General features: G+C 37.9%; 2 protein-coding genes across 3 annotated transcripts in view; both read right to left on the reverse strand.

Annotated features, from left to right (window-relative positions):
• Positions 1 to 11: 11 nt before the first annotated feature.
• Positions 12 to 11,923, reverse strand: si:dkey-94l16.4 (transcription factor 20). Its single transcript, XM_052102891.1, has 6 exons — positions 11,749 to 11,923; positions 8,329 to 10,889; positions 3,427 to 3,520; positions 2,797 to 2,846; positions 2,516 to 2,584; positions 12 to 2,416 (listed from the first exon to the last, which is right to left on the reverse strand). The coding sequence occupies exons 2-5, from the start codon at positions 10,882 to 10,884 to the stop codon at positions 2,543 to 2,545; spliced, it is 2,742 nt and encodes a 913-aa protein (XP_051958851.1). The 5' UTR covers positions 10,885 to 10,889; positions 11,749 to 11,923; the 3' UTR covers positions 12 to 2,416; positions 2,516 to 2,542.
• A 350-nt stretch (positions 11,924 to 12,273) lies between these two features.
• The window catches only part of mprip (myosin phosphatase Rho interacting protein), an 81,902-nt gene continuing 66,355 nt past the window's right edge, over positions 12,274 to 27,820 (reverse strand). For both annotated transcript variants that reach the window (XM_052102694.1, XM_052102693.1), the window contains 8 exons: positions 23,284 to 23,431; positions 23,019 to 23,136; positions 22,289 to 22,448; positions 21,767 to 21,877; positions 21,591 to 21,677; positions 21,003 to 21,165; positions 20,805 to 20,890; positions 12,274 to 13,278 (listed from right to left, as the gene is read on the reverse strand). In XM_052102694.1, coding sequence (XP_051958654.1) covers positions 13,207 to 13,278; positions 20,805 to 20,890; positions 21,003 to 21,165; positions 21,591 to 21,677; positions 21,767 to 21,877; positions 22,289 to 22,448; positions 23,019 to 23,136; positions 23,284 to 23,431 — 945 coding nt within the window. In that variant the 3' untranslated portion in view covers positions 12,274 to 13,206. The remainder of the gene's footprint in view (positions 13,279 to 20,804; positions 20,891 to 21,002; positions 21,166 to 21,590; positions 21,678 to 21,766; positions 21,878 to 22,288; positions 22,449 to 23,018; positions 23,137 to 23,283; positions 23,432 to 27,820) is intronic.

Here is a 27,820-nt window from a genome sequence, read left to right on the forward strand (position 1 = left end):
TTTTAAGCCAATTTATTAATCTGACCAAGTGGGTTTAGTCAGTGAAGGATAAATATATTTTGGGGTAAGAATGTCAACAACGCAAAAGAACCCTGCTCAACCCTGAGATTAAGATTTTAAAAACAATCCAAAAATATTAACAATGGAACATTTGGTATGACGGTAACACTCAATCTCTTCAATTTAGACAAAAAACAACTAAAAAACAAAACAATCCAGCAAACAAAAGACATTTGCACAAAATTTGTACAGCTATAGTCCTGAACAAAAGTATGGCACACAACACAGGTCCACTAATACAGATGGACAATCAGAGACATTGTCAACATTGACCTTTCCACAAGCAAGTTACCAGATTATGTCAGTGTATAACTGGCACAATTACAAATCCATCTCTTAACCTTTGGACAAAACTATTGACATTTAAATAGTTTGTACACAAACAAATAAAATTGGTGGATTTAATGCACTGAACAGTTCCAGAATGAGTCTCATGATCCCTTTTCCATCAGAAATTGAAACAAGCACTTCCTGATCTTGAGAAAAAACTAAAGATTTGTCTTAGCAAGGCATGAACAAATGAAAATGAGAGGGTAATAGAATTAATTTCCATATAAAATAGGTAGAGTGCGACAAAAATGTTTTATCACACAAAAGTTGAATGGAAACTCAAAAAGGATCAGCCACTGTAAAAGCAAATGTTTAGTGTTCATAAGAAGTCCTGAACATAATTTGATCAAGTTCCTTGTCCGAAATTGATAATTTTTCCACAGATCATTCCTGATGGGATCAAATTGTCATTACAGAACAAAACAAACTAAATGATATGCTACTGTTTGTTATTAATTTAAACTTGTCATTTATACTAGTTATCCATGAAGGAATATTTCTGTGTTCAATACAAGTTCAGCTCAATCGACAGAATGTGGCATAATGTTGATTGCCACAAAAATGTATTTTGATTGTTGAATCTGGGTTACAGTGAGGCACTTACAATGGAAGTAATTGAGGACAATTTTTGGTGGATTTAAAAGGCAGAAAGTAATTACATTCATTATTCTGATCAAACTTGTGTATTATTTGAGCTGTAAAGTTGAATAAATCGTTTTCGGGTTTAAGGCGAGTGAGTATTTTGACGTTTAAGGATCTTTACTTCCACTGTAAGTGCCTCAATGTAGCAAGATTTATTTTTTAAAAGAAAAGGAGGGACAAGTTAAAATGTAGTTTTGTGGTAATAAACATGCCACAAATGCTGTCAACTGAGGTTAACTCTTATTGAACCTGGAACATTCCTCCAATATATGGACCATTAAGCTGTTGAGCCTCCATATAAATGTGAACGTATATAGAACCATTAATAAAATCCATAACACCACTGTGTGATTAAAATGAAGTTGTATGTAACCCACATCTGTAATCTGTAAAACCAAAATGAATATTACATAATTACTTACACAATATAGTAAATACTAAAACAGATGTATCTAGACATTGGATGTTTCATTGTTTATTATTTTAAATCATTCTATAATTAATGCAAATGAATATTAAACTAAATCACGTTCACAATGTGGGTGTGTAAACAAGCTGTTATTAGGGACGTAAAATACAGCTGGTTGTAAAGTTCAAGAAACACTAGAGACTATTTTGGGACCATCTGAATTTTCCACCAACATTATCTTGGAAAAAAAATCTATTTTTCCCCTTTCAAAGTGCTTTCATATGTTTCCACCACTTGGGAAGAAAAGACAATCTAAAACCAACATATTAAAAAATAACAATAATCTCATGAGTTTGCTATCTAATTTCATATTATTTCCTTCACTTCTTCAAACCAGACAAAGAGCCTTCTGGGGGTTTAATGAATCAGACTAGTGACAAGACACCAATTCAATATATAAAGAGCTGATAATGAAGCTATATTTTGATAATATTATGACATCACTCTGAAGAGTGAATAACATTCTAACATGCGGTATGTTTAAAATTCAGTTTGTAGAAATAATTTCGTCATAAATTAACATATTAACACACTATGAACTTCCCCAAATCATTTTGCCCCAAAATATAAATAACACAAACATATTTTGAAAAGGAATATTACCAAATAAAACTAGCCGACTGAATTTGTGCTGTGGTTTAGGTTTCAAGGATTTGTCTTCTGCTTTGAGCCCCTTAAATGTGCAATTCATTCTGATACTTGTCACTATTACCACACTCCTTACATCAATAGTGTGAATCTTACAAAGTGCCATTTGTGTGACCGATGTTATGAACAGTGCAACAGCAAAATGATTAAGGTTTATGGGTGTTGGCATTTTGAAGAGGCCTTTCTGTCAACAGATAAAGATTGTGAAGGTCCCATGGCTGGCGTACTCACAGGAAGACGCCAATGGAGTTGAAGAGATCCACGTCACTATATCAAGAGAGAGAAATTGGTTTTAGACACATTTTGAATAACATTTCTGTGTAGATACTTTCATTCGGTTATAAATGTTTTGTAAAGAGATCTAACCTTGCATAGCATCCTCTTCCTCCTGTGTCACCTGGTAATTTTATATGATGAACCTTGGATGGACTTGTTCTAACAAAATTAACAAGACATAAGAATTACAGCAATTTATAAGAATGTTGATAATATTCTGCATTTCTTCTTTGAAAAAGAAAATGGTGTAACTTAAAATGGAATTTTATTCCAATTTAAAATACAAAATCTTTAATTACTGCAAACTTTGCCGTGCTATCCTGAAACTTCTACAATAGTGTAATTCATGTCTGAAGGGTAGAAAAAAATACCTTGTGCTTTCTGCATTTCATTGAGAAATTGTCCTCGTTTAATATACAACCTATGAATAAAGATGAGGAAATATGTCAGATAGTCCTGATGGGTAAAAAAAAAAAAAAAAGACAGCATGAAACAAGATAAATAATACTACTATAATAGACTTTTTGGAATTTAACAGCAACGTCATAAACCCATGACCGAAGCCCATAAAATCTCAATAAATTGATTAAGAGTTCAAAACGCACACATAACAACAACTGATATAACTGTATGAATTCATAGAACATTCTGACTATGGCTTAATCATTCTGAACAAAGAAACAAACTTGTCTAATTGTACCAGTGTACTCTAATGAACTGGGTTCTTGAACTCGTTGACTCCACTATCAGCTGGAAATCTCAACCTTTACATAATTTCATTCATTCATGCTTAGGCAGATTCACAACTTTATGTCATCTCTTCTTGGCACACAAATGTTTCTATGCATGTCTCAACACAAAATGCAGACACAAAAGCAGCTGTTAACAGGCTGTCTGGCGTCATTAGGCCTGTTTCGGACCACAATGCAATGTGGGGATTGGCTCCTGTGTTGCACAATACACACAATCATGATCAAGCAACATCTGTTTGTGACTCTTACCTGACTGCATTGCACATGTGTAGTGATACTTGTTTGGGCAGCCTTTGAAAACACAGCCCAATGTAGCCCCCCTTCTATGACAAGTTGAACAAAACTGGAGAAAAGAAAAAAAGGTTGACTGATAATGCACTCAACAGTTTTTAAGATGTCAGTACTCATGTTAACATAGTTTGTTTAAAATGCAACACAAAAATATTTAAGGGGGAATTCACATAGAATGAATTGCGTCCAGTAAAAGCGTTGTCTGGGATATTTAAGTGGCCAATTCACTAAAGGAAATATGAAAATCAGGCAACAGAGAATATTTTTAACCCTATAAAGCCTGCCATATAATAGAAAACTCTCTCTCTCTCTCTCTCTATATATATATATATTAGACACACACACACTATTTTTTGGGGATTGTATGTGTTAAATCAGGCTATAGAGGTCATTATCCTTATGCGACCCAGCAATTCATTTTTGTATAAGATTTATGAGTTTTAAGATTTCAGTTTTTGATATTTAAGCCACGACTTGCCACAGTAGTAAATATAAAACATGAGATCTTTACAATGACAGAGCAGGGTGCATTTATTGAAATAGGCCTTCAAATAAATATCAGTTCCCAATTTAAAAATATTTGATAAATGTATCTTTTTTTTTTTTGTGGTGGGCATGAATGTAACGTAGAGATATACTGTCCCCCAAAAGTCTGTTGAATCATATTTGATAAAGACATTACAATGTGATTTTTCTATAAAATAATGTATTACATTTAACTAGTGTTGTCAAAAATACCGGTACTCCGGTACCAAGTCGGTACTCAAACAAAAAATTATTTACGATACCAGAATTTCTGGAGGTACCGGGGTACCATGCAGTGTCGGGAACTTTCGAACGCCCACAACAAGAAAAAAGATAACGACAATCAAAGCTGCTACGGAGTCTCAACTGAATCTTTGGAAATTTCCAGGTTTGGAAAATTCATAGGTTAGGGAAACATCATAGATCAGCAAAAACCTATTTGTAAACGCTGCTTTTGCAATTTTCTGAGGAAAGGAGGAAACACATCAAACTTAATAAAGCACATGAAAGACAGACACCCGGATTTATTCAAGCAACTAAAGCAGGTGAGTTTAACACTAGAACTACCGGAATTCTATAACTACTAGAATGGCCATAGCGGCCATTCTGACCGTTCATACTAGACTATGTCTTTTTTTCATGTCATATTTACATTCGAAACTTCTATTGAGGTTTTAGAATGAAGCTTCTAATGCCTGTCGTCATATTTTATGATGTTATCACCCCAAAAAAAAAAAATCCTCTAACAAATTCCTAAATTTGAATAAATATGGATTAAATGGAGCACGGAGCGCCAAGCGAACGCAGATAGGCCTACATAATACAATATTTTTTTGTAATATATAATAGTGCTAGACTATACAAATACACACACACATATATATATATATATATACACACACACATATATATATATATATATATATATATATATATATATATATATATATATATATATATATATATTTTAGCTGATACACTGCCCCGAATGTGCGCTACAGCTTTTTGTCCAGCAAGTTTTTTCACCACAGTGAAAATGTTTTTGAAAGTCTAAATGCCAACAAACATTGATTGAGGCAGAATATTTCGTTAGATAAAACATGTTGTGAATTTTCGAAATTTTTCAAAACATGTTGACTTTTGGACTTTACAACGCTCTGGAGTTATTGGAAATGTTTGGACAACACGAATCGGAAACAATCCTATTTTCTGAGGAAAGGAGGAAACACATCAAACTTAATAAAGCACATGAAAGACAGACACCCGGATTTATTCAAGCAACTAAAGCAGGTGAGTTTAAAAGCATATTATCTTTTGCATTAGAGCTGAAAAGTTTAGTCGACATTATCGAAAATACAAAATGTTCGTTGTTGAATAGTCGTTTGATCTCATTTAACGTAACGAGAAATCACATTACACTGATGACGCGTGAGAGCAGCAATTCACACCTGATGGAGGAACAACTACACAGATCAGTCCAGATGCACTCTAAACTTTCACAGTTTTATGTAGATCCCAAAGTATTAGGGAAATATAAAAGTACATTCAGAAGCATGTACCGTTGTGGAATAAGCGGAGGTGGAGCTCTTTAAAGGAAACATTCCGACGTTACATCTTAAATGCAGTATAATTGAATGTTTTAGCTTTATTCAAGTTCAAATAATACAGAAGCAGCTCATGTTAATAACTATAAACTCAGAAACTGGCATTTCTCTGTGTGGTCGGTGCCTCTTCTATGAGTTGCGCGAATGTTCCGAACTCAGGGAAGAGATTGAAACTGCACCCGGCTGAGAGAGACTCTGCCTCGGGGACGCTTATCCCTCGCGGGGACGCTTAATGCAGCTCGATTAGAATTTATTTAATCATAATATCTATCGATATATATATATATATATATGTCACTATGCATTTCTTATCATGAAGAAAAATGGCAAAATGCAGCTTTATTAATAAGAGAGCACTTCTTTGCACATTAGTTTGGAAATAGTTTTTATTCATTCTATTGTATGCTTGTTTATTTAGGTTTTGTTTTTTAGTACTTGGTAAACATTTAAATTAAAAGTTGCAAAAGTTGAAGCAAATCTTATATAAGTGTTAAAAAAATACTTTAAACATACATTGTTCAGTTTTGTTATAATTAAAACAATTATATATTTAAATTAAAGTGTTGCTCAATGGCATATTTCTGTTCTTAGTTCTGCTGCTTATTAACTTTGTTAATAAAATAGTGTTTAGAAACCTGTTTTTGTGTTTTGCTTTGGTACCGAAAATGGTATCGAGTACCGTGAAATTTCACTGGTATTAGTACCGACTACTGAAATTTTGGTACCGTGACAACACTACATTTAACTAAGCAAAAGTTGCTACAATTAAGCAAATACTCAATTTGAAATATTGATAACAATATAAACATTACTGTTACTTTTAATTTAAGATTTTTAAAGCATGAATCATGCATCCTAATAAGAATGCGACCATTTTGGAAATGTTCATAAACATACAACAGGTTTTCCAGCAAAGTACTCATCATGTTTATAATGTAGAGGCTTTAGAAAGAAATTGATCAAATATGATTTGTATGGGTTTAAGTAAATTCTGTTTACTTTCCTCAGGTGATAATAGTGCAATGTTAATTGTGCCAGTCAAATATCACTGTTTTTATCCTAAAGAGATGAATTGTAATTTTAAAATAAGTGTATAAAATGAGCATGAGATAAAGACTCCAGTCATATCAGTAACCTTATAAAAGTTGTTTTATTCTACATGGAGAGGGTCCCCCTAATGAGGGCTGCCATGTAAGGATCACATGACCAGCCAAATACTACTCCCTTAATCTTAGTAACCACTCTGTTGTTGGACACTTTCAGTCTTGGATTAAAATATTCCTGGCTGACTGTAATAGTGAATTACTACAATGGAATCCGTAACTAAAAACTATTGTGTTTGAATGATGCTGCATCCATGCCCCTAGGTGTCAGTGTAAGTCCAAGGTGTCATTAAAACATTACTGAGAGCACCTTTAAATTAAATCATTGTCATTCTTTTCAACGCAAACACACCTCCCTTCTATGTAAATTAGGCTTATTGTGGATTGTGCTTTACTCACCAAACTCTATGGCTTTGTTCACACTGCAGGAAAAATCTAATTTTTGAGACTGACTGTTCAAACTGCTGGTTATATTTTCTTCTGTTCAAACAGCAGTCGCTTTAGCTAGCACATCCAAGTTTTTTGTCAAAGTAATGATGCAATAATTACATATGTTCAACATGCGTGAGAAATTAGCAATGGGTGTTTTCATGAGGGCAGTATTAAATATTACATCGGTCACAGACAGCGGCTTAAGAAACATGAGAGGTGTCATATGCAATGTTTATTTCTGCTAGAGTTCTGGTTTCCGTCCTGTATTTTAGTGCGTAGCAAAGCGTCCCGTTTTCGCATGAGTCATTCAATACCTTATTGTGCTGTGGTGGCCTGCATCTGGTGTGTGTAACTGCATCTCTTTGGAACAGTAAAGCCAATATCAGTATTATTTTAGAGTTTTGCACTGCTTGTGCATCCCTGTAAAATATACATGACACATGGGTGCGTTCCATTGTGAAGTGATCATCCCAATGCCCTATTCCCCTCATAGACTTTACCTTCCACTGTCAGAGCTAAGGTGTAATAAAGTGTAATAAGGTGTAATAAAATGGTCATTCTTACCCTTATAAGTAATTTTTTATTTGAAAATTTTCTTCCAACAGCATGGTTATAATTTTTGGTTTCCCTTCGAAGTGCCCTGTGAAGGCAGAATTTAAGCAGTTTGGAACATAGTACGTATTTTCGACGAAACAACCTGCCACTCGCAACTAAATAACACATAAATCCGATTTGAACGTCCAGACTGAGACACATTAAGAAAAATCTGAAGACACGATTAAGCTTATTGTCACCGAACTTGGCAAGTTGCGTATCCAGCGCACAACGGTACAGGTTTGGGAAATCTAAAAAAAATTGCGGGCACAGTAAATATACATGTTTGTTGAAAAAAATACATTAGTCTGATACCTCAGCTTGAGTTACCCTTTTGCTTGTGAAATGGGCGGGGTGTGTGACGTTGGCCCCAGGAAGGCATATTAAGGGTGTTTTAGGGAAACGCTATGGGGGTATTGGCCCGATGTTGAAAATGAAGATCGATTTTGGTCTCGTGGCTATTGGCCCCAGCTGACCAGTTGATAGCCTTGGCTCGTACTGGCCTGATGGTGGAAAAGAGGCTAGTGTGTGCAATAACTGGCGCTATTCAGCGGTCACAATTTACTCTTTGTGAATTCCCTCCTGTGAGTCTGAAATCTTACCGACTCTTTTGCTGACTTGACAGCATTTTCAAGTCCATACAGTTTTCCTCTGACCAGAAAGACACCTGCTGACCATATGCCACAGTCCTCATGGAGCCAGTACTCATTATTGTCAAGAGGAACCACAGGAGGGCTGTACCACTCAGTGGCAGCATCCATCTTAGGTCTCTTAGCTGTAGGACTACTAGAGAGCTCACTATCACTGGTCCATCTTTTACAGGTCATCAAAGCTGTCGACTCTGATAATTTGTGAAAACATTTACTAGTCCAAGTGTCTGGAGTGGAAGCATCATGCTGTCCACTCTTAACACTAAAAGAGGAATCTGTGTCACTATGGTCCTCCTCCTCTTCCTGTGGATTAGTAAGAGTTTTTGAGACAGATTTGAATCCCTCAGGGTAATATGGCCCATGCAAGTCACCAAGATCCATAGCATTGGCAGAGCCGCCACAAAGACAGCACACTAGGCTACCCCGTTGTGCACCACCCATGGAGACTCGCCCATATTGCAAACAAGGTGTTGCAGGCACCACACCACACATGAACCCAACGGACCCCTGCTGCTTTCCCTGCTTGAGCCTGAAACTCTCCTCTGGATAGTTGACAACCGTACAGTTTGGATTGTCTTTGAGTTCCAAATGAATATAGGGGGCAAAGGCCTTATCCCGTATGTCCTTTTTCTCTCCTTTGTAGTTCACATATTTGAGTTTGATTTCTGGTTCCGGGGGTAAAAACAAGGAAGTATGGCCAACTTTGCATTTCTTCCTTTTCCTTTTGGGGGCATTAGATTTCTTTGTAGCAGCTGAACTTTTCGGACCCATAATTGGACTCTGAAGATTTGCAGGGCAGCCTTTTCTAGAGGTTTTCAATATTGGTAATGAGTTAAGGTTTCCTGTTCCTGCTGAGGACCTTTTCGAAACCTTCTGTCGTAGTTTCTTTGCTCTTTTTGTGGAATTTAACAAAACGTCTAATGTCTTTGTGTGCTTGTGATCACATGACGGTTCAGGAACACTCTTGTTTTTAGAACATGAGGTAGATATTGTGGTTTTACATCTGTTTGAAACTCTGACATCTGTTTCTTCTTCCTGTGAATGTGCAGCTGTCTTTTCATTAGATTCCACTGCCTCATTAACAGTGCATATACTGTCCAGCATGTGCTCGATATTCTTGTTGGATGACGCATCCTGATTGGAGCCGAAATGAGAGTTCTTTCTAGCCTGAGCTTTTTTTATATTAGAGACGCGACTTGATTTGTATCTGGTGGGGTAGATGTTTTGAACAATGGCTCCCAACCTCATTCCTCTACTAGTTCTTGGCGGCAGTTTTCTCTTAAACGTTTTCTTTGTGTCGAGCGAACTGCCACTAAAACACAAAATGTCAGTTGTCTTACATATTTCTGTTTTTCCTTCAGATAGTCCGTTGACCTGTGCTGACTTATACTCTGTGATTTTGTCAGTTGTTGGTTTTTCATAAGTGCTGGTGATGAATTCTGATGCAGCATCTCCTGTCGTGGGATCAAACTCTTTGCCCAAATGTTCTTGCATAATGTCAGCTGCTTGTCCTTCGAATGAACCGTCTCCACTTAGAGAACTTGCAGCCTGTGGCAAGGAGTAAACATCCTCAGTTTCATCCACTGAGGCAGCAGGGGGTGACTCAGGATCTAACGGACTAATAAAATCTTGGTTTAAAGATATCGCAAAGCTTGCAGGCCCCTGGTTGTTCTGTAAAATGATCGGTGGCTCAGATCTGGAGATCAGAAAGACTACCTCAGGGTTGCCATCTCTATGTAAACCCTCTGCGTTTGTAGCATGACCCTCCGGAAAGCCTCCCTCAAACGGTCCCACATTCCACAAGCCATTAGCAGCTCCATTCTGAAGTTCAGCCATGTTTATGGGAAACCTACACTCTGTGGGATTGCTTCGTTGTAAAGATTTGAGCGTTTCCAAAGCAATGTTTTCCACATCTTGCAAACCGCTCAAATCAGGAGGCTGTTGAAGGTAGCAGAATGCTGCTACATTTTCAACAACCTGAGCTGGGGACATAAACCCAAATTGGTCGCAGGCTGCCAGTCCTACAGGTACTGACACCTGCTGAAGGCAGTGTTGGTCCATATCCACAGAGAGATCTGTGACATCTCCTGTGTCTGTTACCAGCTTGCTAGCATCATAGGCAGCAGGGTGCAGAGCGAAAGCCTTAGTTAAGGATGGAACACCATAAATTGGGGAATGCTCTGAGAGGGTGTTATGGTTAGAGAAGACATGTGACCTGCTTACATAAGAGAGTGTGACAGTCGTGTTGGAAAACGCATCGTCTGGGTTGATCTGGTCTGTGGGAAGTGGCAACTGGTCAGAGTCATTCTCTGGAAGTAGCATCCCATTGCTGGTCCCAGGACTGACAAACCAGCCTGGTGTCTGGACAACATGCAAGGCATCTATGGGGTTCGATTTCAACAGACATTCTTCGCTGTTTCTTGACAGATCAAAGATATTGGGTAGGCTGCAGGTGGAGGACAGATCCTGAGGCTGTAAACCATCCGAGTTGCTGGGAGGCTGTTCCATATCAACTGAATGAAAAAAAAAAACAATCTCTTAATACATTACATTACCAACACACCATTTAATATTTGTGTTGAAACACTGACATTTTTATGTACAACAAAAAACATGGTAATACTATGGCACTTTTCTGCACTTGTTAGATTCTTTACACTTGACAATTCAACACAAAATAGTTTGTTCTATAACTAGCTCACCTCTAGTTCTACAGCAAACTCACATGAGGCCTAAATAATAAAAAATAATGATCATAACAACCCATTTAATGTTCCGCATTCACATTTAAAGGCTTCTAAAAGGAGAATATAAACACACAAATGCCTATTTGGGCTATTTCTGAGACTAATCATGAAGCTAACATAAACATCCAACAGCCCCAAGCCAATTTAATGTTTTGTTTAATATCATATTTTATCTCCAGATTTATCTTCTGGCACTTCATGAAGGGTTTCATTACTGACAGAGGCAGCTAGCTGGATTTCATCACATGTGCTAAAGCTAACCGAAGCCGACAAACGTCCCAATTTATATAGGTTTGGTTGGTTCTGTTGATGGGTTGTTTGGTTTAGTACTTTCTCTTTTTGTCTGAAGACACCGGGTGTTGCTCTTCGTCTCACTGCTCAGATGTTTTGCTAACATTAGCCTAGCAAATCTATAGCATGCGGGCTAACCCGACTACTAGCAATGATAAAAATGTTCGCAGACGAGTCTCACAAGGATATGTGGTTATTAAAACTACTGACCGCAGCCAATAGTTTATTAGAAATAAAAACACGCAAAAATATAGGCTAAGCAAACAATATTAGCTACCTGTCGATAGCATCGCGAGCTAGCTGCGCTAAACAAAGGAAGCGCGTGCAAACTTACCCGACCTGAAGGCTGATGCGTTTACTCATGAAACCAATGTAAACTCCATCCCGCTAGAATTGAACAGGCTCTTTTCACGTTTATTTTAATAGTGTGTGAAGTTTGTACTGAATAATGCATTAAAAAGGATGTTCTCGTACTTTTTGCAGTCCTGTGTCTGTGGTTAGGTACAGCTTGCTCAAGACTGCGCTAATGCAGGAGTCCAACAGCTGTCACATGGAGCCATTGCGCAGGATTATGGGAGTCCTGTGAACATTTATTATAGGACAAATTGTTCTTTTAAAGGACTCATCGCATATCTAGTTTGCTGGGCTCAAAGGAGAAATTAGTGCAATTTCATTGAAAAGCTTAAGGTGAATCCTAAAAGTGAGTTTCACAACTGGTTGCCTGCCAATTAAATACATTAAGAATATCAATTGCTAATGCAAAAAGCTCATTAATATAATTTAATTACTATTAAAATTTTAATTCCCACATAACTGATTTCACAGAGTTATTCACAAAAGAATGAGTACCAAAAAGGGTGCAAAAATATTTATTGCTAATAAACCTGTTGTCAGTTTGTGTACATTTGCAGTATATTTACAATAATGTATAGAGGAATGGAAATGTGAGACAAAAATCCATAACATTTAAATAAATATAAAGGACTGCCACTGCACAACACTACAGACTTTCATCAGCTTGAGGAAACATTATCCAAAAACAAAAAACAAAACTCCCATTCACTTGAGTGGACCATTATTATTTTATAATGGAAACATTATATAAATGTAAATACTTTACACCAGACCAAACTCCTCCAGGTGTAATCTTTTTATGCCCTAACAGGTATTATTGTATAATAAATGCTACTTTATTTAAAACATCCAGAGATGGCAAATCAACACATATATGCCAACACTTTAGACACTAAAGCAGTGTCAGCATACAGAAGGTCAGCAGTTAAATGAAGCAAGCATTGTGTTGTCTAACTGAGGCTATTTTACGCAGCCAGTTGTCCCATTTAACTAAAAGAATAAAGAACTGGAGAGAATGTGCATACTGACCACATCTAGTGTAATACAAAAGCCTGAAGGCATGATGAGTTCTAGCGTTTGTTAGTTGCATATAATGTTCCAATAATCTGTAGTCTCGAGTCATTATAATTCCTTATTTCACTGGTGATTCACACAAACTAAAGTTAAAACAGTAGCTTACACAGTCATGTTTAGTGTATGCATGATAGATGCTTCATTAAAAACAAAGTATTTACATTAAGACATGGCAATGAAACAAAAGAAAATGTCACAGTAACCGAAGTGCATGAAACGCAGACTATAGACATAAAATTCAATCTTCAAACCATGTTTAATATTTGCCGTATGCTGTGACCAGTGTGTTTCTAAATGATTAATTACTGGGCTAAAATATGGTGAGTCTCATTAACATGCAGCAAGGCAGGTTGACGCGTCAATATCAGAAGTCCTTGGTATCCTTGTTGTCAAACAAGTGAAGTCTCTGCTCAGCCGTCAAACCTTCCTTGAGACTCTGAGGACAGAATGAGAAAGACATCACAGATAGTCAGATTCACATCAGACTTGTTTTTCTACACTACACTGACGCAATGTGGTGTTCCGATTTCTGATGGTTGCACTCTTGCAACTGTCACAATCTCACTTTTGAAATCTTCAAACTGCACTGGGTCACTTTCATTTCTGATACGCATCTGATTTTTTTACCATGTGCCTTCAGTATGATCAGCCAGGTCAACTTTAATGTGACTTTACGTCAATCAAATTAAACATTCATCACTTGTGTGCTTGATTGACTGCATAATATGCCCGTTATAGTTTAAACTTTTAAATTAAAGTCATATATTTTGTAGTTAATGCATTTAGTTCCTTCTTAAGAAAAAAAAAAAAAAGGAGAAAATTATAAGCTTCAAAAGTTGGGTTCTGCGGTTTGTTTTTATTTCACACAGTAAAATATGCGCATGAAAACATGCAGAGGTAGATTTAGCATATGTAACACGGCTCTTTGCTCGTGTCACTCATGCAGAAAACAGTTTCTATATTTCTCAAACTATATCAAAACGTGAATGCAAAATCAAGTCAATGAAAATCTGAAATACTTACAGATAACAACTCTACCTTACAATTCTATAATGCAGTTTTTCCTGCTATCCTTCCATTTTATGATGTCTTGCTAATAATATTACATTCTTGAGCTTTAATCGTAATTAAAACCGCAAATGACTTGATTTATAATGACTTAATCCATCAGGTCTTTCATCACTTGCAGATCATTTATTAGATAGTCATTAAGTGTCCTATTCTGGTAAAAACTACTAATAACATTTTTAATTAGTTAATTCATTATAAATATTAACCCTTTAAGCTCTGAAGGTGTTTTTGAAGATTTCCTGTTTCAGTGGCATGCCCAAAATTAAACGTGTATAACGCTACAAAAAACAAAACAAAACAAAAAATAGGGTCAGTTTGTAAAAAAAAAAAAAGTATTTTTTTAATGATATAGCAGAGGTGTGGGACTCGAGTTACATGACTTGACTTGCAAATTTAAGGACTTGTGACTTGCTTGACTAAATGAAGATAATGACTTGACTTGAGAACCAGTGACTCGAGACTTGACTTGAACTGCATTACTCAACAATGACTTGAATGTTTATTATTATTATTATTATTATTATTATTATTATTATTTTCAATAACTTATTATAAACAGTAATGAATTGTGTTTAAAAAAAAAATATTGCGACATCAATTAATTAATTTGCAAAAATGTAAGCCCGCCAGCACCACTGATCTGCATCTGCACAGTTAACGTTGCGGTCACAACACGCCAAAATGACAGATGACTGTCCAGTTCCCAAAATAATCTCCTTTGGATATAAAGATTTCAAATTGGTCCATGTGAATAAAAAAAAAAGATTTGCCAGATGCACAATATACGACGCAAAAATACCCGATACAACCACCACAACCTCGAATTGCATCAGACAATTCAAAAACCACAAGGAAAAGTAAGTAAATAACTTAATTATCATTTCATTATCCAGAAAGATTAATATGTAAAATTACTGTTAAAATGTTTGAGGGTTGTCAGTAAATTAAAATCATTCTGATTAATCTCATGTTTTGTAGCGCGACAAGTTTGAAATGACCCGACATTTCCTCTAAATGTGTGTGTGCCGTTTCTAAACCTTCTCAACAGTCAACAATATACCATAACCATTTGTTACAGGACTTGTGGGGTGTTCCCAGTATGCAGTGGTTAGTACCAACCAAAAGTGGTCCAAGGAAGGGCAACCGGTGGACCGGTGAAGGCTAGCCCGTCTAATCCGATCCCACAGAAGAGCTACTGTAGCACAAATTGCTGAAATATGTAATGCTGGCCATGATAGAAAGGTGTCAGAACACACAGTACATCGCAGCTTGCTGTGTATGGGGCTGCGTAGCCGCAGACCGGTCAGACCTACATGATATTAGGCAGGTGGTTTTAATGTTGTGGCTGATCGGTATATATCTCAAGGTAACTCAGAAAAATTGTGTTGATACGACAAAGCAATCAAAATTTATAGCATTACAAAAATGATTTATCCTAGTGCCTCAAAATGTCTCACATTGTCCAAAAGCCTCTCCCAACAAATAAAACATAATAATTGTACATAAAAACTAATTACAGATGCAAATACAATAATGACTAAAGCTATGCTCTCTCTCTTCAAAGCATGCAGGCATGAGTAACGAGATCTCATTCAGTTCCATTCTGTGTCATTTGAGCCATCATTGAGTCTGTGTCATGTACTTGGCACTGCCATCTGGTGATCACATGTAATTAGAGTAAACTATCCTCTCATGCCCATATTTGGATGAATTCCACCTCTGTGCTAAACCAACCGTATTAGGATTCAGATCAATGCAACCAGAGTTTCCAAACCTTTTTTCTGCCACGGCACACTTTTTACAATTAAAAACAATCCCATGGCACACCACTATCCCACATAACCATCGTCAATAGTTTTCCTTTTCAAGAACTTGTCCACGTTTTCTGTCTGTCTTAGCAGCATGTTTACTCATAATGTTTGAAATTTGGCTAGGCAAAAAACACAAGCAACAGAGGTGCGCTGTATAATGAGGTCACAGGTGACAAGTGCGCTAATTGGGTAATGAAAAACCAACAAATTTACGTCTTTTCCAATTTGTAGATTTGTTCTTGTAAGTTAAATATTGTAATGCCACAGCAAATAATGTTTTTATTTATGTATTTATTTACCGTATTTTCTGGAAATAAAGTCGCACCTGGTCAAAATCGCATTGTTGAGAGAAAAAATAAATAAAACAAAAAACACATAAGTCACATCTCTGTATAAATCACACTGACAGAGGTTGGATACTGCAGGTATTAGGATCCTGGAGCAGCCGCCAGACTTCCCTTCAGCGGTTCATATGTCAAACACGCTCCATGAAGATTACAGTACCTCAGAATCTACACATTGTGTCAGTGTTTTTGGATTTGTTTTAATTGGGAGAATTTGCCTTTAGTAATCACGTGTAGTTTCTCATATTTGGTTTATGTTTCATGAGACAAACGTGACAAGTTAGCCACATCTGCTGATAACATCTGTAACACTATTCCGTGCACAAATAAACAGCTTTTAGACTGTGAGTAAAACAATACATATGTTGTATTCTATTAATTCATTAATGTTAGCAAATGTGGATATTTATGATATTTGCAACCCTCTTTGGAATGTATTAATTATTCTGTTCACTGTCTTAATGTTTTTAATACGAGTATGATGAAGCATCACTTTATGGGCATGTGAGGAATTGCATTTGACAGCGGACTAGTTTATTAGAACAATAATGTTATGATGGACAAAATATTTAAACTGGTTGCATAAAATACTTTTTAAAGGCCAAATATACTGAATTGGCAAATTTTTAAAGTTTCTACTATCTCTATACCTTCTCTATGTTTTCATCTGTTTTGGTGCGCATTGTTTGACCAGCCGACATCAGTTATTTATAAATTATGCATATAAATTGCTTCAGACTACAGTCTAAATCACAGGACCTTTCAGATGATGAAAAAATGCGACTTATTTTCCAGAAAAAAAAAGATTTACTTATTTTGTGGAAATTGATTGGCCAAAGGAAGGGAACACTACATCGTTCCCTTCCTTTCTTTGATTACCTCCATGACGAGCTTTCTTCATGCCTTCGACATATTCGACTATCGTAGGTGCTGAGGCACGCGGCTTATAAGCAACATGTTTTTACATTTAACATATACACCGATCAGCCACAACATTAAAACCACCTGCCTAATATTGTGTAGGTCCCCCTCGTGCTGCCAAAACAGCACCAACCCACATCTCAGAATAACATTCGAAGATGTCATTCTTCTCACCACAATTGTACAGAGTGGTTATCTGAGTTTCCGTAAACTTTGTCAATTTGACCAGTCTGGCCATTCTCTGATGACCTCTCTCATCAACAAGGCAATTACGTTCACAGAACTGCCCCTCACTGGGTGTTTTTTTGTTTTTGGCACCATTCCTAGTAAATTCTAGGGACTGTTGTGTGTGAAAATCCCAGGAGATCACCAATTACAGAAATATTCAAACCAGCCTGTCTGATAAGTGTGGTCAACAGAGAATGGCCAGACTGGTTCGAACTGACTAAGTCTACGATAAATCAGATAACCGCTCTGTAAAATTGTGGTGAGAAGAATAACGTCTCCGAATGCTATTCTGAGATGCAAGTTGGTGCTGTTTCGGTGCCATGAGAGGGACCTACACAATATAAGCCAGGTGGTTTTAATGTTGAGGCTAATCGGTGTATGTCAAAGACATATTCCTAGCTATTACTCGTAATAATTTTGTCTGCAAGTAAAATATGCTGGTTGTATTCTACTCTTTAAAAGCTTTCCAACGACATATGATACATGGCTATTTGATCAGTTTGATGTTTTTACCGATTACAATAATACATTATATACATTGAAAAATGTTTAATAAATTATCAAAATCAAAATTATTATTCCGATTTGTCTGCAAATTTCAAAGCACTTGTTCAGTTTTAGTTGTAATGCCTACATGCATTGTAAAGTACAGCTTCTGAGCTTTAAAACTGATACCTATTTTGTGTTGGTCAAGACTGTGGTTATTGATATTTTGATCATTTCTTTCTCGGCGGGCTCACCGGCAGGCCAATCCGAGCTTAAAGGGTTAAAATAACAAACATGTCTGGGTTTGTTATATGCATGCTCGGGAAGTGTTATATCCATGCGGGTCAGTTAACAAGTGTCAGCTGTTCAGACTAGTGTCTGATATGGGCTACATTTAAATGCCGCGTGAACAACCTTACAAAAAAATAAGATATGAGCAGAAACTCAGGTTTGGGTGTCATTAAGCTGCGGTGTGAACGCAGCTTTAGACAGGAGGAGACTGTCTGATCGGCATGTAAAATTTCCAACCACACTTCACACTTAAGGGGTGAAATAGATGACACCACAATTAGAGATCAGTATGGAAAAATGTATTAAAATATTGGCACGAAGTTGTGCAAAACCAGCCAATCAGACCAGAGCTTACGAGATCGAGAAAGTGCTTTTCAGTTTTGAAAATATGAAATATGTATCGAAACAGATTGTGGGTGGCCAAAAGCATGTCAAAAGCTGACACTAACTCGGTGGTAACAAATGATGCTGCATTTTACTGCCAACAAATCCCACACTCCTGTGACCACTAAACAAACAAAACCCAAAAACAAAACCCACAGCCATACTAATCTAAACTATAATAGTAGCAAACTTTGAACTGCTTTTGTTTCTTTTTGTGAAACTAAGGTGTATCTGTTTTGAAATATGAACGATGATACAGATTCAGTCAACTATGAGAGGACAGGGGAGAAAGCGAGATAACATAAACAACCCTTTGTTCAGTACATACACTGGTGGCCAATAATACTGGCACCCTTGGTAAATATGAGCAAAGGTGGCTGTCTTAAAAATGTCTTTATTGTTTATCCTTTTGCTATTTCATTCAAAGTATTCACAAAAATATATCCTCTAATGGATATCAAACAATTGCAAACCAAACACAAGTTTTATCAAAAAACAAATGTTTTCAAATATATGTGTGGCACAATTATTGGTACCCTTTTATTCAATCCTTTGTGCAACCTCCCTTTGCCAAGATAACAGCTCTGAGTCTTCTATAATGCATACTGAGGTTGGAGAACACATGGCAAGGGATCTGAGATAATTCCTCCATACAGAATCTCTCCAGATCCTTCCAATTCAGAGGTCCATGTTGGTGGAATCTCCTCTTCAGTTTACCCCACAGGTTTTCTATGGGGTTCAGGTCAGGAGACTGGGTGGCAATGGCAGAACCGTGATTTTGTGGTCAGTGAACCATTTTTGTGTTGATTTTGATGTTTGTTATGGATCATTGTCTTGCTGGAAGATCCAACCAGGTTATAGCCAGGTTTAGATTTTTTTTTTATCTGTTGGCATTTGATAGAGTCCATGATGCCATGTATATAAACAAGATGTCCAGGACCTTTGGCATGAAAACAGTCCCACAACTTTGAAGTTCCACCACCATATTTAACCATGGGCATGAGGTACTTTTCCATATGGATACCTCTCTGTGTGCACGCCAAACCCATCTCTGGTGTTTGCTGCCAAAAACCTCTATTTTGATTTTCATCTGACCATAGAACCCAGTCCCATTTGAAGTTCCATTAATGTCTGGCAAACTGAAGATGCTTGAATTTGTTGTTGGATGAGATTTTTTCATGAAACTCTACCAAACAACTTGTGATGTAGGTGGGCTAAAGAACAGAACTGGTAATCATAAGGTTACTAGTTTGATCCTCAAAGCCACCACTAATATGTCCTTGAGCAAGGCACTTAACTCTGCTACGGGGGGATTGGCCCTGTAATAAGTGCTCTGTAAGTTGCTTTGGATAAAAGCATCTTCCAAATGCATAATGTAAAATGTAATAAATGTAATGTAATATATTTTTGTGAATATTTCGAATGAGAGATCAAAAGGATAAACAATAAAGACATATTTTTCACTGAATTCTTTGCTCATATTTACCAAGGGTGCCAATATTTTTGGCCATCACTGTATGATGTTGTCAACTGGATTTAGTAGAGAACCACATGCATAATGCAAAAAATATAACCTGGAAATAAAGTCTCTAAAAAATCTGTAAATCACTTTTCTAATTGGTAAAAATCCCTCTGAATAAAAAAAAAAATAAAAAAAAATCAAATTCTTGATGCAAGGAATGCATAGGGGAGTTTGGAGTGTACTGTCCTATCCAAGAAAATTTACCTAAAATTAGAAGTCAAAAGGTCTTCAGGGTTTAGTCTTTAGCAGTCCCAGGGCATGTCACGACTCACAGACTGGGAACAGAGGGAAAGGGAGGAAACAAACACACACACCACTGTGTGTTAGAGAGGGAAACGTTCAAAAGACAATTTTCTTACCACTACCTACCAGGCTTTCTCCTGTGGGACAGAACACAGCACACAAAGTGTTGAGTTTCTAAATTGTGTAACTATTAATAATGAATCCACTTAAACTTTAAAGGCATCATTTTGGAATCATTTCTTTTAATCGGAAAGGAAAATAAACAGGTGACCTGATGGTGGCAGTGTGACCTAACTAAATCTGATACTATAAACAGGTGGTTGTGTACTTCAACTGCTTTCAACTCTGTGAAACTTAGGGGCCGTTCACACCAAATACATTTTTGTATCCATCTGAACTGTTTTTCAATAGTTTTTTGCGACATGCGCAAACATGCGATAGACTGACATCTTTGTTTGTTGCGCTGCATCTTCAACTGTTTTAACTTCAACTGTTAAAACGCATCTCGAGATACTTGCGTTCTGCTCCATTCGTGCCACTGCGTCATGCTTTTATTTTTTAATCGCAAAAACGCGTCTCGGTCTGAATGGCCCACTTAAGAAACTCAACTGACAAAGAGCGGGGATGTGAAAGGACTAAATATTTGTGTTTGTTAATCTACCTTTGACCTCATGGTGCGCTCAGAGCGTTTTGCAGCTGCGGCTGCCATCTTTAAAATGTCTGGATTGCTTTTTGACTTCATGATATCTGAAAGACAATGTGAGAGCCAACTGTTTCAAAACCCCCCAAAAAGGTCATAATTAAGTTTTAATCAAAGTTTTACTTTATTATTGCAATTAATATAGCTATAGGAATGTACCATAACCACCACGCTCCACATCCTCCAGCGTGGGTTCTCCCAGTGCCTCATGGGCTTGCTGCAGCTGGTCACGAAGTCGCCCTAGATCTCTTTCAGCTTTGGCCCTTACAATGCTTAGTTCTGTGTAGATGTCCTTGTATTTATCTGTTGCATATTTTTTATCCTATGACAGCAAAGATGGGCATGTCATGTGTTATTAACATTATTAATCATTCATTCTTGTCTCTTCTTGCCATTAAGTAAAACATACACAACGAGTTTGGACACTTGAGTGAATTTATGTTTCTCATGATCTAAAAAAATCTATTTGGATCTAATGACTTTTTAGGGAAATACGAATGATGCTTAGAGTTTATACTTTCAGACAAAGTGCTTTGAAGATTATAAAAATATAAGATCAAAAGAAGCTTTGCTTTCTGAAAAAAAGAAAAAACATTTGGTCACTACAATAATTCCAATATTTCAATTAGTATTATTTCATAATTTTGATGACTTTACAAGTTAAAATGTGGAAAAGAGTAACAACAAAGAGCAAGTAGGTATGTCCAAACATTTGACTGGTAGTGTAAACAAATATGCAGCACTTACTCTTTGGGCAGTTTGGAGTTCATCTTTTAAAGAGTTTATCTCTTGCTTCAGGTACTGCACTTCTGACTCTTTCACCCTTAGCATTACCTGTAAACATAAGCAGGACAATTATGTTTTCTTCTGCAGGATGCTGTCAAAAATAGCTTAGATGTCATGGGAAAACACTTAACACAGACCTCTAGTTCATACAGCTCCTTTCCCTGTATGACATTGCCCGTGTCTGTGCCATCCTCACTCGTCATTGATCGCATCTTAGTGATCTCAGCAGCCAGACGGTTGTTTAGCTCCTTCGAAACAATTACAAGAAAACAGCTTTGAGAATGCCACAAATACAATGCAGCCAGATGAAAAACTAGAATGGGTTTTGGTTTTGATCTCTGTGTTTACAGGTTTGTTTTTTTAATCAAAATCCAATTTTTTTAATTCTGTCATAATTTACTCACCCTCGTGTTTTTACAAACCTGTATGACTTTCTTTTTCCGTGGCGCACAAAAGGAAATGCTAGAGACTGACAGACTCCATCACCATTCAGCAATGCATATGTTTTCCTTACAATGAAAGTGAATAGTGACTGAGGCTAACATTCTGCCTAACATCGTTTTGTATTCCATGCAAGAAAGTCCTACGGCTGAGTGAAGGCTGACAGAAATTACATTTTGTGTGAACAAACCCATTAATCCTTCAATGTCCAAGTTTACCTGGTTGTGCGCATTAAGTTCCTGGTTCTCCCGTTGGCACTGTCTGAGAGCCTGTCTTTCGGCTTCAAGTGCCTGGGCCAGATGTGCGTTCTCCAAGCACTTTTGAGAGTACTGTTCTGATAACACCTCAATCTCCCTGTGGTACGACATCAGCTCTTCCCTACAACACACACAAGAGCCATTTGTTTTCTTTAATTTGTTAATGTTTTAACAAATGCTAAAAGAGCAAGGCCTCGAAGTCTAGACAGAAGTACACCCAAGAGCTTAAGGGCAGATTATGGGAATGTAGACAAACAACAATCACAACAAAGTTGGAATATTGCCATCTTTGCCCCAGGATACACTTGGCAACTGAAGCTAGTCACGCAGTTGGGCTTTTGACTTAAACTCTTTATCCACTTCGATTAATGTACCATTAGTATAGAGAATGTAGAAAGTCTTTGCTTATCACAGATTTAGAAATAAATGCATCACTAATGAAAGCACAAATATAATAAGAGTGTTAAGATGATGTTGGGGAGAAGTGGAAGGTTTGGCATTTATAAGCTTGTTTTCAGCTTTCCTGTTCCTTTGTGCAATTTACGTACAATTACAAAAAAGGAACAGGTTATTTATTTCTTTAGCGCGGGATATCTCCAGAGGAATAAGAAGTGGTTGAGATAGATTTAACTACATTATGAGTACAAGCTGTCATCGTGCACTGAAATAGCATAAAGGAATAACAACTGACTCGTGTTGCTTGCAGATTTCCTCAATGTCTGCATTTTCAGTGTTGTTGTTGGCCTTGCGTGCTTTCTCCAATTCCCTCCCGAGCTCCGTCCGATGGGCATTCTTCATCGCTTCGATAGCTAATAAAATAAAAACAGCATTAAAAATCAGAAATGGGCACAAAACGAAAAACAAAACAACGCCACACAACACAGGAAAAAACACATAAAACATAAAACAAACTTTCTGGCAACAAAAGTGATTCTTGCACTTTTCCTCTGACTAACCAGCTATAGTGGCTGCCGTCTCCTCTGCCAGCAGTCTTTCTTTATCTTCCTGCAGTTTCTCCAGTTCCCGCTGGTGCTTTTTCTGCAGCTCGTCTATCACCTTCTGGTGGGACTCTTCCATGGCAGCAAAGCCTCGTTCACATGTAGCCTGTAGAGATGAGAAGGAATCGGACAGCAGGGAGTAGCAGTTTAGTGCACCATGTTTGGATCAATTACAGATTCCTTCTACTTTTTGACGAGGATAACACTTACACAGACAACAGAGATTAGCGATGTGTGGACAGAGAGGTATCGACACAAAGCTAGACGTTAATAACCTACGATGAACATAAAGGGGACACAGAGGCCAGTGATAGATGGTATTGTAGACATAACACAGTTCCACCTATAATGGTGGGACTACGTCACATTATAGACATACAGTAGCCCAAATGTTTTTGGGACACTTAAGCGATACTTAAAAATTTATTAATGTCTTGAATGTATGAAATGCAATAGATACAAAATATCAAACCATGTCGCATACATTTTAAAAAAGAAGTTTGTTTGGTTTTTTAATTATAAAATGACAGATCTGTCAAAAAGATGTTATCTTTTTTTCATATTTTGATACTGTTCAAAAGATAATCAGTATTCAGACAATTTCTGGTTGTCCACCACCTGAACCTCAGGGGATCGAATTTCATACATTCACTAAAATTACCTTGAGATCAGTTGTTAAGTAACCAGAAAAGTCTAGCAAGTTCTGAGACAAGGTCTTCCATTATTTTATTGCAGATGCCACTGGTTTTATATTTTGTTTTCTAATGCAAATTCATAAATCGTAATTTTGGCTAATGTGTCCAAATACGTTTTGGGGCCACTGTGTATGGTCTCATTTGTCAGTAGAACTTATTCTGTAGAAACATCCTGTGCATAGTCTATATTAGATATCATGGGTTTAACTTGCCTAAATATTAGAGTGTGGACCATGTCTAAAACAATTGGAGCATTAAATTCCAAAAAACACAGAACTATTCACTAACACAGCTGAAAGTATCATTTCAGTACAAGTTTCCACAAGAGAAGATTTCAATGTGCTTCCGACTGTGCAGTCCCAAACATATTTCCGCTGTCTATTCAATGGCCCTAATCTCTGTACTCAGTTATAGATGCTGTCTAGCTCTCTACAGGCCTGATGAAGCAGTTGTTTATATAGGGCTAAGTTCCAGGGACAAGGTCTGTCTCATGAAGCAGGCCAACTTCTGCTGAATGCAGAACAGCTTCCTGTCTCCATGTCACACCATAACCACACCTGCACTTGTTTATTCACCAGGCTCTCTGGGTGGAAAATCGAATTTCCTCATTGCACAGTCCAGTACCACATATTGATGACAAATGTCATCAATGTCATCAATATGTGGTACTGGACTGTGCAATGAGGAAATAGTTTGTCATTTAAACAAACTACATGATTACAATTTTAATATATAAATCAGGGCTGGGGAATAATAATAATAAAAAAAACAACACTGTCAGAAAAGAGAGTGGAGGAAAGTTTGCAAAAAAACATGTGTGCAACAAAAATAAAACTCTCCTCTGTGCATCCAGGCAGTAGGCGAAAAATTAATCACAAAATGATACCGAACTCAGAGCTGCAATCCCCAGCTACGCCACTAGATTGTGCCGCAGTACCATCAGTGAGTGAGAGCTTTAGCGTGCGCCTTTCTTTTCACGCAGAACGTTGGCACGCATGCGCAGTTCATCCCTGGGTTTTATCTACGATAAAACAGGGTTATCTACTGCAATTCACTGTAAAACCACCTCTGTTCAACAGTGTGTTAATGTCAACAGTGTAGGGGGAGTCAGCTCAGATTTTAGAGGAGGAAACAGCCAATTTGCAGAGCAAAAGAGCATTAAGAATTGTGCAGCTGGAGGACAGCCATCAGGGCTTTTACTCCCAGTATTTCATCATTCCTAAAAGAGGAGGTCTCCATCCCATTCTGGATTTGCAAAACCTCAACAAATATTTTAGAAAGTTCAAAATGCTCATGCTCAAAACACTCTCTCAGTTTATTCACCCCAGAGAATGGTTTACCTCAGTTGATCTGAAGGACACGTATTTTCATGTGGGCATCTACCAGTCACACAGAAAATTTTGGTGTCTCGTTTAGCGAATCTAGGATACAAAATAAACTAAACAAATAGCTGACTGATGCCCTCACAGGAAATAATTTAATTGGGTCTCCGATCAGTATCGAGCGTTTTCTGTCAGAGGAACGCATCGGATCGACTCACAGTTGATTGTCCCTTTTTCAGAAAGTGAAAAAAAGTCTCATTCTGGTTGCGTCAACAGCTATTGGGTCTGATGGCCTCAACAGTGTCAGTCATTCCTTTGGGACTACTACGAATGAGAGAGTTTCAGCATTGGACTGCAGCGCAGCACTCGTGTCCTCGCCGTCACTTAAATCGAAGAGTAAGAGTGACGAGGGGATGCTCACTCTGTCACTGCAGAATCCCTGCTTTCCTTCATAGGGGAACCCTTTGGGGGTGGTCTCTCTGAGGAAAGTGGTGACGACAGACGTTTCACTCACAGGTTGGGGCGTGGTGTGCGAAGGAAGAATAGTGAATGGGGTTTGGCCCAGCATCACTACAGAATGCGCATTGAAGCACTTTGTACTGTTCCTTCAATGCCACAATGTCCTCGTCAGATCGCACAACGGTGGCATATATAAACAGACAGAGGGCACATGTTCACAGCGGCTACACAGCCTGGCACAAAAACTAATTGTGTGGAGTAGTGCCTGCTTTCTCACATTACGGGCATCGCACACTCCAGGAGTTATGAATACGGGGGCTGATCACCTGTCCAGGGGCCAGGGGCAATTCACTTTACAGAGAATGGAGAATTCACCCTTAGGTGGCGAGTCAGCTATGGGAGAGATGCAGGCAAGCTCTCATAGATCTCTTTGCATTGCACAAAAACATCTGCCAAGAGACGGTGCTCCTATGGGTGTGGATACTCTAGCGCATCCTTGGCTAATTAACGTGTTTCCTCCACTGAGTCTGATCATTCCAACTCTAAATACATTTACATTACATTTATGCATTTGGCAGACACTTTTATCCAGTGCAATTATTACAGGGACAATCCCCCCGTAACAACCTGGAGTTAAGTGCCTTGCTCAAGGACACAATGGTGGTGGCCGTGGGGTTAGAACCAGCGACCTTTTGATTAACAGCCATGTGCTTTAGCCACTACGCCACCACCACTCTTAATAGAGTAAGAGAATATGGTCACCCAGTCATACTGATCACTGCGAACTGGTTGTGGAAACTGTGGCTGACAGAGATAATTTAAATTTTGTGCACCCATCCTTGGCAGCTCCTGCTGCGCAGGGATCTCCCGTCACAAGCGCGGTGGGAAATATCTCACCCCTCCAAGGTCTGAGTAGCTATTTGGGCCTGGCTAATGAGAGGCTAAATTTGAGTGTCATGGGTTTACCCTTCAGGGTGATTGAAACAATTCAGAGCACGAGAGCTGCTTCAACGTGCTCCGCGTATGATCGGAAATGGGCTATGTTTGAGCAGTGGTGTGCACACAGACACACACTTCCATTTTTATGTTCAGTGGCAGATGTTTTGTGTTTTCTGCAGGAACTTTTAGATAAAGGCAGGGCCTTTTCTACCATCAAGGTTTATCTCGTTGCCATATCAGCTTGTCATGTGGGAATAGACTCAAATACAATGGGTCAACAACCGCTTGTTTTCAGGTTTATAATGGCAATAAACATTTGAACAGGGTGTCAAAACCACTGGTTCCGTCATGGGATCGGTCCGTGGTTCTGAACGCGCTCTCAGCCTCCATTTTAGCCAGTTGAAAGTATAAAATTAAATCTCCTTTCTTTAAAGGCAGATTTATTATTGGCCTTAACAACTGCAAAGCGGGTTAGTGAACTATATGCTTTGTCAGATCATCACTCTTGTATTCGTTTTGAGGTGGATTTATCATGTCTCTTAAAACGAATTCAGCCTTTGTGTCTAAGTTGAGCGACTCAGCTGTAAGCCGGTGGATTTGCTAAATTTTCACCTGCCGCCTTATTCCTTGCCAGAGGACGAGCGGCTTCACTGTTCAAGTACAGTTCATACCTACAATTGTACATGGAAAGAATGAAGGCAATGAGGAACAGTAATCAGCTTTTTGCTTCTTGGGCTCATTCTTGCAAATCCAGAACCATATCACGACAGTGCCTGTCTTATAATTTATAATAGACCTCTGGCAGGCATGAGAGCTCATTCTACCAGATGCATGGCTACCTCGTGGGCGCTGTTTAAAGGCATTTCAGTTCAGGACATTTGTGCAGGTGCGAGTTGGGCATTGCCTCACACTTTTGTCCAATTTTATAGACTGGATGTCACAGAGCTGTTATTGGCTCATTCAGTCATTTGTGTGGGAGGTCAATTTGCCGATGTATAAAAAAAAACATTAAAATACACACACAAATCAACAATAACAGTGCAGCACGTGTGTTATTTTGATCCAAAGTTGTAAAATTGG

The sequence above is a fragment of the Xyrauchen texanus genome, chromosome 33 (assembly GCF_025860055.1).
Source record: "Xyrauchen texanus isolate HMW12.3.18 chromosome 33, RBS_HiC_50CHRs, whole genome shotgun sequence".
Lineage (NCBI taxonomy): Eukaryota > Metazoa > Chordata > Actinopteri > Cypriniformes > Catostomidae > Xyrauchen > Xyrauchen texanus.

Excerpts from the sequence above, each read along its gene's own strand:
- si:dkey-94l16.4 (XM_052102891.1), bottom strand. The coding sequence starts at position 10,884 with ATGGAACAGCCTCCCAGCAACTCGGATGGTTTACAGCCTCAGGATCTG. Across the intron at positions 3,521-8,328 it reads TCAAGTCAGCAAAAGAGTCG|TTTTGTTCAACTTGTCATAG; the intron begins GTAAGATTTCAG and ends TCTTTTCTCCAG. Across the intron at positions 2,585-2,796 it reads TGAAATGCAGAAAGCACAAG|AACAAGTCCATCCAAGGTTC; the intron begins GTATTTTTTTCT and ends TAATTTTGTTAG.